We start from the raw sequence: 13,360 nt of genomic DNA on the forward strand, positions 1-13,360 counted from the left end.
TCAATAGACAATAGATAATAGGTGCAGGAGTAGGCCATTCAGCCCTTCGAACCAGCACCGCCATTCAATGCGATCATGGCTGATCACTCTCAATCAGTACCCCGTTCCTGCCTTCTCCCCATACCCCCTCACTCCGCTATCCTTAAGAGCTCTATCCAGCTCTCTCTTGAAAGCATCCAACGAACTGGCCTCCACTGCCTTCTGAGGCAGAGAATTCCACACCTTCACCACCCTCTGACTGAAAAAGTTCTTCCTCATCTCCGTTCTAAATGGCCTACCCCTTATTCTTAAACTGTGGCCCCTTGTTCTGGACTCCCCCAACATTGGGAACATGTTATCTGCCTCTAATGTGTCCAATCCCCTAATTATCTTATATGTTTCAATAAGATCCCCCCTCATCCTTCTAAATTCCAGTGTATACAAGCCCAATCGCTCCATTTTAATTAACTTTCAGAGATAGGGTGATGAATATCTACCAGAAACAGAATAAACTATAAGGTAAATAGGTCTTCTAAGGCTCAGATTCATAGGCTCTGTTTTAGTCACGATTGTAATGTTAACATATTTATTTTGGTAGATTATAACATTCTTAGCCTGCAAATAGTAATTAAGTGTTTTCTCTTTACCAGGGCTCTTGGACAAGGAACAGTGGTTCCTGAATCTTGGAAATATTGACTGTTCGGGGAAGCTGGTGCTTTCAGAGGGTAACATCATCTCAGGATTTGTGCTTTCCAAGCACCAACTCTGATACTCACACTTAAGTGCTAGAAAGTTAGAAGACATAAAGTGGTGCAGTAATCCATTGGGTCAGGCAGCATCTCTGGAGAACATGGACAGGTCACGTTTCTGGTCGGGACACTGCTTCAGACTGCAAGAAGGGTCCTGACCCAAACGCTACCTGCCCATGTTCTCTAGAGATACTGCCTGACTTACTGACCTACTTAGGCAGAGGTTAAGTAGGCAAACTTTGTGTCTTTTTTTGGAACCCAGCATCTGCACTTCCTCGTTTCTACAGCTAGACAGCTGGTAGGCTTTCTTCCTGGTGATTCAGACTGCACAACTGAGCAAAAACAGAGCGGAATATCTATGGAGCACCCACTTCAGAAACGGTAGCCCTCTGCAAACTACTTGTGAATGAATAGTTGCTGAACAGAGGATGTGTTCACTTATGGGCATTCCAGCACGCTCACTATGATTGCCAAGAGGATGGAAAGGTCCACCTCAGTCAGGTAATAGTGGGATGACGTTACTGGAGATAGCATGGATGGGATGACCACCTCTGCAAAAGATCAACCCTGACTTTCAAATGAGCTCATATATGTCTGAACCAGGGAGGTACGGGCTTGGGATGGTCATTCATTTGCCAACTTAAAAAGTATGGAAAACATTTTTTAATAGGCTCTGTAACAGCTGTGCTAATGGAGTGTTAGTTGTGAAGTGTATTTGATATTTGAGAGGAATGGCAGAACATGGAAGTGGCTCCTCACAATGCACTTCCATTTCTCACCTGCTGTTCACTTCACTGACCCAACCCCACCTCAGTCACTGCCTGATAAGTTGCCTCCTCACTCCCAGTCTGCCAGTCTGGGAGACCAGGGGCCACAGTCTAAGTTGCCAGTCTGCCTCTGAGCAGATCTTGGTGGTGCAGCCTTTGCAGGGGGCTTTAGCGCTCCAAATCGCAAAGGGTGTGGGTCAATGCAATTTAATCGAGCGGTTTTGTGAGCAACTCAATGAAATCGGAGAACTTGAACAAAGATGTGGGAGCCACAAATTGGAACAGCAGAAGGACGGTCAATAGGCCCGAGGAAATCTCATTCTATGAAATGTATGTATCGATGTGCAAACTGCTTGCTGCATTCCAAATGTTGCAGAAATACCTGCACTGTAGACGTACATCAGTTGTAAGGAGCTTTGGAAATATCCTGAAGTCATAAAGTACACTTTGTCTTTGTAAGATTACATAAAATCTATTACTTTGCATCCCTATTTCTATTCTTCATTTGTGCATAATAGCTGAGAATAACAAATCCTGATTAGCTTGACTAATCTTCTGGAATTTTTTGAGGATGTGACAAGTAAAATGGATAAAGGAGAGCCAGTGTATCTGGACTTTCAGAAAGCCTTTGATAAGGTCCCACAGAGGAGATTAGTGGGCAAAATTAGAGCACATGGTATTGGGGATAGGGTATTGACATGGATAGAGAATTGGTTGGCTGACCTGAAGCAAAGAGAAGGATTACGCGGGTCCTTTTCAGAATGGCAGGCAGTGGTGAGTGGAGTGCCACAAGGCTCGGTGCTGGGGCCGCAACTTTAAAAAATATATATTAATGATTTGGGGGATGGAATTAAAAGTAACACTAACAAATTTGTGGATGACACAAAGCTGGGTGGCAGTGTGAACTGCGAAGAGGATGTTAGGAGGTTGCAGGGTGACTTGGACAGGTTGAGTGAGTGGGCAGATGCATGGCAGATGAAGTATAATGTAGATAAATGTGAGGTTATTCCCTTTGGCGGCAAAAACAAGGAGGCAGATTATTATCTCAATGGTGTCAGATTAGGTAAAAGGGAAGTGCAACGTGACCTGTGGTGTCCTTGTACACCAGTCACTGAAAGCAAACTTGCAGGTACAGCAGGCATTGAAGAAAGCTAATGGCATGTTGGCCTTCATAACGAGAGGATTTGAGTGTAGGAATAGAGAGGTCCTTCTGCAGTTGGGCGGTGGTGAGACCACACCTGGAGTATTGTGTGCCGTTTTGGTCTCCTAATTTGAGGAAGGACATCCTTGCTATTGAGGCAGTGCAGCGTAGGTTCACGAGGTTAATCCCCGGGATGGCGGAACTGTCATATGAGGAAAGATTGGAAAGACTGGGCTTGTATTCACTGGAATTTAGAAGGATGAGAGGGGATAGAAACGTATAAAAGGACTGGACAAGCTAGATGCAGGAAAAATGTTCCCAATGTTGGGGGAGTCCAGAACCAGGGGCCACAGTCTAAGACTAAAGGGGAGGCCATTTAAAACTGAGGTGAGAAAAAACTTTTTCATCCAGTGAATTTGTGGAATTCTCTGCCACAGAGGGCAGTGGAGGCCAATTCATTGGATGAATTTAAAAGAGTTTGATAGAGCTCTAGGGGCTGGCAGAATCTAGGGATATGGGGAGAAGGCAGGCACAGGTTACTGATTGTAGATGATCAGCCATGATCACAATGAATGGCAGTCCTGGCTCGAAGGGCCAAATGGCCTCCTCCTGCACCTATTTTCTATGTTTCTATGAATGGCTCAAAGGGCTGAATGGCCTACTCGTGCACCTATTTTCACCGGGATTTCTGTACACATCTGAAGTAAGGTCTATTTACTGGTGCACACCAGATCCACATTGAAGTCCATTCAGATGACAAATCCTTGTGTTTGATGTGGGGATTCTGAGATTGCTTGGCGTATGTATTACTGATTCCATCCATTAGCAAGAAGCCAGCGAGCTACAAGCCTGAACACCATTTATCACCGATACATGCACTCGCAAATGAGCAATCAGTGACCTGCATTAAATATTTGGGGGCTTTCAACTGAAGCACTTTGATTTTTATATGGGATTCAGTTGCTGTCAACAGAGGCAGCTTTTATCTGCCATCCTTAAGTACTTTTAGAAAATGATTTGCGTGCTCTTTATTGATGTCTGCAATGTTATCTGTTAGCACAACAAGGTTGTGAACTACAGGATTTTTAATCCAAGCAAAGTCGTAGGAATGATGATGTATTTTCAAGTCAGGATGATCTGTGACTTGGAGCAGATTTCATGTTGTGCTGTTTATGTGTGCCTCCTGCTCTCGTCTGTCCAGACAGCGGAGATCATGGGTTTGGGAGATGCTATGGAAGGAAGCTTGGCGTGTTGACACAGACCAAGCAGGGGACACACACTGCCAAGTGCAGTGCAGACGTGGTGGAGGGAATGAAAATTTAAGTTGGTGAGCATCTTGAGTGCTTTTGGAGTTGCATTCATTCAAGCGTTTGGAGAGTATTCCTTCTGTCTCCTGGTTAGTAGATGATGGAAAATCTCAGGGATCAGGAGTCGAGTCATTTGTCGAACATTAGCCAACTTCTGACCTGCTCTCACAGCCACAATGTTAATGCAGTAGATCCAGTTTCTAATCAACAGTGATCCTCAAACTATTGATGCTGGCAGACAAGGCAATGATAATGCCACTGAATTCAAAATAAGGTTTTGAATGTTACTTTGATCCTGGATGTATTTGCTGCAGGACCCTGAGAGAATCCAGAGACAACAATGTTGAGGGAGGTAGTATCTTTAAAGTGACCGGTAACATACGGCCATCAGGCCCAGCAAAGACCTTAACTTCCAAGACACAGTAAGTGTCTGTGACAACCTAAAACTCAAGTGGCACAACTGTTTGAACGACCCAAGGAAGCTTCACCTGTACATCCTGCGTTACAGGTGTTGCTCCCTTGTCAGTTCTTCACGTGAAGTACTGAAAGACATCAGCTTCTTATTGTGTTATTCTGGTCATTCTGTTATTATGAGCACCAAATAACGCCAAACAATTTCTGTTGTATTCTGGCCTTGGTGTGAATGGACATTTTCAGAAAACCTGAAAAGTTTGTAGAGCTGCCTGTAAATTTAAAAGCATGTTAACATCTTGCATTCATTGATTAATGTTTATTAACAGGCAGTCACTCTTTTCCTCGCTAGTTAATGTACAAGTAGCGTAACGTACCAGGTAAATGCAGAGATGGTCAACTTCTACTCATGTTCATGTACTTGGCAACTTCAGCACCAGATCTCTAACCGAACTTGTGTGTCCTTCCCTGCTCAGGTGTGGGTATTGTTGCAATATTTTTAAAAATCAGTTGCATTGATCAGAAGTGCAAGGGTGTAGGAAAATAACTGCGGATGCTGGTACAAATCGAAGGTATCACAAATTTCTGGAGTAACTCAGCAGGTCCGGCAGCATCTAGGAGAGGGGGAAGAAGTTCTTCAGACTGAAGAAGGGTCTCGACCCGAAACGTCTCCCATTCCCTCCCTTCAGCATTTTGTGATACCTTCGAGAAGTGCAAGGATTGTCATTGTGGAGAAGATGTCATGTGATTCTTGGTGATTATATTTTTACTGAGAGTGGATATCTGAGTGCCGTTCCATTGGAGCTACAATGGCCCTCTGATGATATGTTAGAGCAATGGGAGGTAAACCTCCATTCAGGATAAGAGTAGTTATTTTTGTGTATGTGTTCCCCAGTTTTTGAACAAATCGTATTGCTGCACTTGTGCTGCCTAATTGCTTTGTAAAGTGTTGTTACAGAACCAGTGATGCTGTTACTATCCCTAAATGCTGTTATTTTGAAATAATATTTGCTTTATTTGGAGTCTGGGGAGCTTTTATTGCAGTATTGGTGTTGCTCTGTTGAATTGTGAAAGATATGATATCGTTATGCCAGTGTTCCTCTGGGAACAAACATAATATTATTTACACAGTTTTTAATGCACAGAGACAGAAATGTGGCCCAAATTTTACATGCATTTTGTGTTGAGCCATAAGCCTCCAACGTACATTCTTATTCAACTATACCCTACCAAGGTATCTTTTGGTTCTTTTCTCCCTCATTTTAATATTCTTGCATTTAAATACATCTATGATATTTGTCTTTGTGGCGGCAAGTTCCATAATCTAAATACTCCTGAGTTTCTGATTGAATTTATTAGTGCCTAACTTTTCAACGTAACTTTTAAGATCCGATCCACAAGAATAGAAACCCAGGCCTTTGTTTGCTTTTGCTTGGCTGTTTCAGTCATTGCTTTTGATGATTTTTATAACTGTACCCCTAGGTCTTTCTGCCGTTCTTCACACTTCAAGACTCCAATGTTAACACTTCAGAAGTTTATCAATGGCTGTGGGATAACTTGAGGCTATGAAAACCTTTTCTTCCTGTCATTTACACACTTCAATCTCCATTTGAAGGAATGCCACCTCACCCTAGGCTTATTGAAGTTGGTGCTGCTCAGTTCAAGAGTGCACTCTGTTACTTACAGTTGTTACTCTCTTTGGTTGAGTGAATGCTGCTGTTATTTAAAGGTGCATTTTATCCCGTTGAGTCTGTGGACTGTTATTTTGACGATCGTTCCACCTACAATGTGTGGTAAGGAACCGCAGATGCTGGTTTGCACCAAAGATAGACGCAAAATGCTGGAGTAACTCAGCGAGACAGGCAGCATCTCTGGATAGAAGGAATGGGTGACGTTTCGGGTCGAGACCCTTCTTCCGACTCTACCTACCATTGTTTGACTTTAGACTCCTTTCCTGGAGTGTAAGAATGGTATTATTTTGTATTGGTTTGTTGACATGTATCATTGCCGTTGCTTTACAATTAAGTTTGTTTCATTTGGATGGGTGAGTCTTGCTATTTTAGAGTCTGTATTGTTCTGTTTCAATCTGTCACTTGTGCTGTTTGCAAGTTCCAATCTGTCGGGTAGGTACACTTATTTTAGTGTCAATGTTGCTTGCTTCAAATGTCTCACTGAGCGGTAGTAATTAAAACTAGGTGCTTCGTTCTTCAGAAATATGTTTATCGTTTGGGTGACGGACATGGTCGAGTCCATATCGCTGTGTTGGCAAGTGCCACTATTATTTATTTGTTTATTTTATTTCCATCGTGGAATTGGGAATAAATAGAGTCCATTTTGCTCAGTTTGGGTGTGTCTGTCTGTACACTGGTTTTCAAGTGCCTGCTCTTCTGTTTGAATGTATGAATGATCATATTTTATAAATGCCCGTATTTTGTTTAGTTATTTTGTTATTTGTTATTTTGTTATTTCTGTGATGGATGTTTGTGTTGGGGTCGTGTGTCTTGTGTTCTTTTTTTTGTTTTTTTTTGTGTTCTATGACTGCTGGAAATGTAATTTCGTTCGGTGTCTCGGTATCGAATGACAATAAAGCTCTGTATTCCTGTATTCCTGTAGCTGTGTGTCAGTGGTTCAAAAAACAGTTGTCTAGAAATTGGATTATTGGGCACTTTTTTTCAACGCTGTGCAATTCCGAATCTATTTGCCACAGGCGAAGTCATGTTTGCAACCGTTTACAGGTCAAATCATGGCAAATCAGGAAAACCGACCTGGCACTTTCTATTGAAAGTCACCTTCATGATCCAAACATGGTGCCTATCTCATGATGATTCACATGATCTTACCCCTTCAGGGACCAAAGAGCAATCAATTGACCTCTCGGCCATGTATTTCCTTGCGAATTCGCATTCAGTCTCTTCAATAAGTAGATCTTTTGCACCCTTGCAGCAGTTTCAGTAGCTTTTTTGTCGAGTAATCATCAAAGCAGTTCTATGTCCAGCATTTTGCACACTACCAGCTCATCTCAGTTATTTAGTCTATTGATCTATTCATACATTCCCCACCTTCAGACTTATTTTATTTAATGCTAATCAGAAATATTGTGAATACTTCAATATTATTTAATATTATTCAATATTATTTAATATTATTCAATATTATTTAATATTATTCAATATTATTTAATATTATTCAATATTATTTAATATTATTCAATATTATTTAATATTATTCAATATTATTTAATATTATTCAATATTATTATTTTATTTAATGCTAATCAGAAATATTGTGAATACTTCAATTTATCATAATCTGGAGAATGGAGGTGGATCTTGGACGGAGCTGCTGCCCTGAGAGTTTCTGTCATAGAACGCTGGCTCATCTACAGGGTTTTAAGTTCTCCGTGCTGACTTGGGAGACCTCCAAGTAAATGAAAAGTAAAGCTTATTTCTCAGGCCTCCCATCTCCAAGCCCAAAACTGAACCACCTCCAAACCTCCGATCACAGCATCAGATTCATGCTGTGATTATATAAGTATTAATTGCACTTTTGCCAATTGAGTTGGGTTCCCCACCTGGAATGTAATAATGTTTTCTGCAACTTATAGACTCTTCAAAGATGGTCGGTCTCTCATTACACTTTATTTTACTTGAGAAATATAGCATGGAAACAGGTCCTTCGGCCCACTGAAACCGGGTCGTCTAGCGATTACCCCGCACACTAACACTATCACTGTATGGATAATTTACAATTTACAGCAGCTAATTAACTCACAAACCTGCACATCTTGGAAGTGCGGGGGAGAACCGGAGCAGCCGGAGAGGAGCAGCCTAAAGATCCTGTCCCTCACATCCCCACACTTTGGTGCCATTGCCAACTATCCTTTCACCTTCATCTCAATCCACTGTCTCAATGAACCCCCTTCAAGCATGGTGGTGGTCTCTCCAACCTGCTCAAGATTCCCAATATCCCCTCCAACCTTCCTGAGACCCCAACCCTGCAGGCCTCCCCAGTCCCAAAGCTCTTACGCTGGTCTCTGCTGTGAAGGCTTGACCAGCCAAGCCCCAGGAGCAGAGAGACACGAGGAAATGCAGATGCAGACTCAGAAGAAGAATACCAGGCAGTGTATGGTTGAATACAAAAATGTGTTCTGCCTATTGATTTTGTCTTCATTGCAATTGAGTTTTATTTCAGTGGAGCGGTGGTCATTTTTGCACCACACAAATACCATCCATTAGAATGCATTGTAATTTCTAGGCAAGTGTTGCCCAGTGTCAAAATGATACTGTTCTGGAAACTGTTGCCTGTTCACCTGTGTGAATGATGATGTTCTAGCATCAATGCTGTCCAGTACAGGTGTGTGAGTAGTGGTATCACAGGGTCATTGTGCCGTACAGTTGTGCAAGGGGCAATATTCTATGGTCATTGGACTGTACAGGCGTGCAAGGGGCAATATCCTGGGCTCCGTTTTCTGCACAGCTGGTATGTGTGGTTGTATTCCAGGATCAATGTTCTGTTCAGTTGTGTGAGGTGCAGTATACTAGTGTTGGTGTTGTGTATGGATGTGTGCGGGCTGTGTATCGGGGTCATGTGTTCAGCAGGATATGTAGAAACGCAGAGTTCAGGTTCAGTGTTGCTTGTTGTTATGAATTATTTTATGTTTGATATTCAGTAGTGTGAGTCCTGCCATTTCAGAGTTGTTACAGTCCAGTGAGTTCTGTTTCTTGGGTGTTCATGGTGGGAAGAGAAGAAGTCCACCTGGTTTATTATCTACCACCCCAGCAGTTGTGTGATTATAATGATAAAGGAGTTGTTTATCAACCAAAACAGCTACCACCCTACAAAGGATGGCAACAGATTCAGATGGGAACTGAGGACAACTCTAAGCAGAAAGCTTTGTGAACTGTGAATCCAGAGTTGTTTAACACTCCCAAATATATTATGCAGACTACTTGAAATTTCTAATTTGTTGTTCCACGAAATATTATTTTGTAGAAGATAATTAGTTAATTGCTTTTGAATAAATTAACACAAATGTCAATCACTACCTGGCCATCTACTTAGTTTCCAAAGATGACTTGAATTGAGCCTTTTTCAAATTCAACCTGTGTTCTCTGGTTCTGGTGTTTGGGACAAAGTGAATTGTTATCAGTCAGTTTATAATCCTGAAACAACAATCTTTCAACCTCAGTCTTTTCTTGTCATATTTATATATCAATCTAATCCTTTAATTCACTCGATCATTCAAGTTGTCCTTTTTCATGTGCTTTCATAGAACGCAGAACAGGACAGCACAAGGACAGTCCCTTTGGCCCATCTTTGCCAAACATGATGCCAAGACCAACTGTTATCTGCCTGCACATAATCTATCTCCCTTCATTCCCTGTATATCCATTTGCCCACCTTAAAGTCTCTTAAATACCACTTCCAAATCTGCCTCGACCACCCTCTCGGCAGCCTGTTCTAGGCACTCACCACCGTCTCTGCAAATAAAAATACTTGCCCCACAAATCTCCTTTAAACTTTGCCTCTCTCACCTGAAAGCTATACCCTCTACTGTTTGATTTCCCATCCTGGGGAAAAGGTTCTGACTGTCTATCCTATCTATGCCTCTCATTAGTTTATTATTCAGGTCTCCCTGCAACCTCCGACATTCCAGGGAGAATAATCCAAGTCTGTCCAACCCCTCCCCATCGCCATTACCCATTAATCCAGGCATCATTCTGGTATATCTCCTCTGCTCTCTTCCCAAACCTCCATCCTCCACATCCTTCCTGTGATGGGGTTGACCGGAACTGCATACAACACTCCAAATACGGCCTACCCAAAGTCCGATAAAGCTGCATTATGACTTCCTGACTCTTATACGCAATGCCCCGACCTATGAAAGCAATTATGCCATATGCCTTCTTTACCACTCTATCTACTTGTGTTACCACTTTAAAGGAGTCATGGATCTCGATCATAAGAACCCTCTCTCAATAGACAATAGACAATAGACAATAGGTGCAGGAGTAGGCCATTCAGCCCTTCGAGCCAGCACCGCCATTCAATGCGATCATGGCTGATCACTCAATCAGTACCCCGTTCCTGCCTTCTCCCCATACCCCCTCACTCCGCTATCCTCAAGAGCTCTATCCAGCTCTCTCTTGAAAGCATCCAACGAACTGGCCTCCACTGCCTTCTGAGGCAGAGAATTCCACACCTTCACCACCCTCTGACTGAAAAAGTTCTTCCTCATCTCCGTTCTAAATGGCCTACCCCTTATTCTCAAACTGTGGCCCCTTGTTCTGGACTCCCCTAACATTGGGAACATGTTATCTGCCTCTAATGTGTCCAATCCCCTAATTATCTTATATGTTTCAATAAGATCCCCCCTCATCCTTCTAAATTCCAGTGTATACAAGCCCAATCGCTCCAGCCTTTCAACATACGACAGTCCTGCCATTCCGGGAATTAACCTAGTGAACCTACGCTGCACGCCCTCCATAGCAAGAAGCTGTTAGGGGTCATGCCTCTATTTGTATATTTTCCCTTAACATTTGCAAATTGCAAAAACTCACACTTGCTCAGATTAAACTCCATCCGCCACTTCCTGCACAAATCTGTAACTGATCTATACCCCACTGTATACTTTGACAACCTTCCTCACAGTCCATGACCCCTGCAAACTTACGAACCAACTCATCTACTTTTATGTCCATGCCATTGATATCTATATATATATCATAAACAGCAGAGGCCCCAGCACAGATCCCTATGGAACTCCACTGATCACAGACCTCCAGCCTGAATATTGTCCTTCCACCATATCCCTCTGTTTTCTATCTTTAAGCCTGTTCTGAATCCAAATAACTTAGTGACTGTTAACCCGTTCCATCTTAATCTTATGGATCAACCTACCATGGGGTGACTTTATTAATTGCCTTACTAAAATCTATGTAAATGACATGCATTGGCCTACTCTCATCGATCACCTTTGTCACTTCCTCAATAAACCCGTTCAAGTTTGTAAAGCCTAACCTACCTTGTGCACAGCCAAGCTGACTGTCTCTAATTCATGCATTCTGTTCCAAACAGGAGCAAATCCTATCCCAAAGAATCCGCTCCAATAGCTTCTCAACCACTGAGGTGAGGCTCACTGGCCTATAATTCACTGGGTTCACTCTACTTCCCTTCTTAAATGAAGCAACAACATTAGCCACTCTCCAGTCATCCAGGACCTTGTCTGTAGCGAGACCAAGAGCAAACCGGTCGATCGTTTCGCAGAGCACCTTTGCTCAGTCTGCCTTGGCCTCAGTCTGCCTTGCCTTGGTCTCTGGGTTGCTAAATACTTTCATTCCCCCTCCAATTCCCACACTGACCTTTCTGTCCTGGGCCTCCTCCACAGTCAGAGTGAGGCCAAATACAGATTAGAGGAACAGCACCTAATTTTTCGCTTGGACAGCTTACACCCCCTGCGGTATGATCTTGATTTTTCTAACTTCAAGTACCCTTTGCTTTCACCTCTTTCTCTATCCCTCCCCCACCATCGTCGTTATACTAGTCTCACTGTCTGCAAAACTTGTTATCCCTTAGCCAACTGCCAACAATGGACCATTGTGAGCTCCACCTTTCCCTGATCATCATTACTTTTTGCACACCTTTCATTCATTTGTTCTATATCTCTCTATAGCCCCATCAAAATCTCTTGTTTCCTTTTCCCCGGACTCTCAGTCTGAAGAAGGGTCTCGACCTGAAACGTCACCTATTTTTTTTCTCCAGAGATGCTGCCTGACCCGCTGAGTTACTCCAGCTTTTTTTTGTTTATCTTTGCTAGAAAAGACACAAAGGTGTTTCATTTAACCTCTTGTCTCTCTCAATAACCTGGGATAGATCCCATCAAGTCCTGAGAATCTATCCACTTAATGCTCTTCAAGAGCCCCATCACCTCCTCCTTCTATATCTCAAAAGGTTCAACAGTTTCAGTAATTCTTTTTTGTTGGAAGTTAAAATCTACTTGCATAACCATTTTACTTCTGCCTGGGCGACCTCAATTTCTCAGATTAATGCTTTATTAATACACTCCACAACTGATTTGTTTGACTTAACATTGATGAGCATGATTGCAGTCATTTTGCTTTATTGTCAATGAGAAAATCCATATCTGTGTTATTTTCCATCCACAGTACATTGTTGCAATTAGGTAAGAATCCCAACAGAGATTTGTGTCACCCTGTCATGCATTTTGTATTTTTCTTTAGTGAACTTCATATACTGTCTGTAAATCAAATTCCCAAGTATATTTAAAAAAATCAAAAGCCTACAGACGCTGTAAATCTGAAATAAAAACCAAAAAGAAAAATGCTGGAGAAACCTCTCGTGAAAAGAGAAAACTGTTTCTCGTTCTGCAGATCCTACCTCACCTCTGTGCATTTGCAGTATTTTATTTTTATTTTATCCAAAGCATATTCAATCCCCAAGTAGATACTTATTTAGTTTTTGAGTCTGTCACCCTCATTAGCTTTGTATCATTTGCAAATTTAGCCAGTGTACTTCCAGCTCCTAGTTCCAGAGTTTAACAAAAAACATTAAAGGAGGGTTCCATAGCAGACCACTGTGGCGACCTGATGGTAACATTCTCCTAGGCTGCTTTTTGAGCCATGTAAAAAAAACAACATAATGGGTTCTAACAGTCAACCAATTATGTATCCATTGTTAAATATTTCCACTGATTCCCGCTTTCTTTATTTTCAGTACCAGCTTGTCCAGAAGAACAGTGTCCAAGGCCTTACTGAATTCCAAGTATACTTCAACCACAGCCTTGCCCCGATCAAGCTCCTTTGTCACATCCTGAAAGAAAACCAGTAAGTTAGATTGGAAAGACTTACCCTTCATAAATCCATAATGGCTATCATTGATGATTTTATGTCTACTTTGCTTTGCTCGGGAGATATGACTTTGGAACCAGTGTTACACTAATTGGGCATGTGATTGCTGTTGTTTAGATACTGTTTTAATCCACTTGGG

General features: G+C 42.1%; 1 protein-coding gene across 2 annotated transcripts in view; it reads left to right on the forward strand.

Annotated features, from left to right (window-relative positions):
• Nucleotides 1–13,360, forward strand: part of nalf1b (NALCN channel auxiliary factor 1b) — a 641,309-nt gene that overhangs the window by 447,690 nt on the left and 180,259 nt on the right. The window contains exon 2 of one of the 2 annotated variants that reach the window (XM_078402810.1): nt 13,088–13,197. The exons of the other annotated variant lie outside the window; for it this stretch is intronic. Coding sequence (XP_078258936.1) covers nt 13,088–13,197 — 110 coding nt within the window. The remainder of the gene's footprint in view (nt 1–13,087; nt 13,198–13,360) is intronic. 2 annotated transcript variants of the gene reach the window in all.

This window comes from Rhinoraja longicauda, chromosome 7 (genome assembly GCF_053455715.1).
Source record: "Rhinoraja longicauda isolate Sanriku21f chromosome 7, sRhiLon1.1, whole genome shotgun sequence".
NCBI lineage: Eukaryota > Metazoa > Chordata > Chondrichthyes > Rajiformes > Arhynchobatidae > Rhinoraja > Rhinoraja longicauda.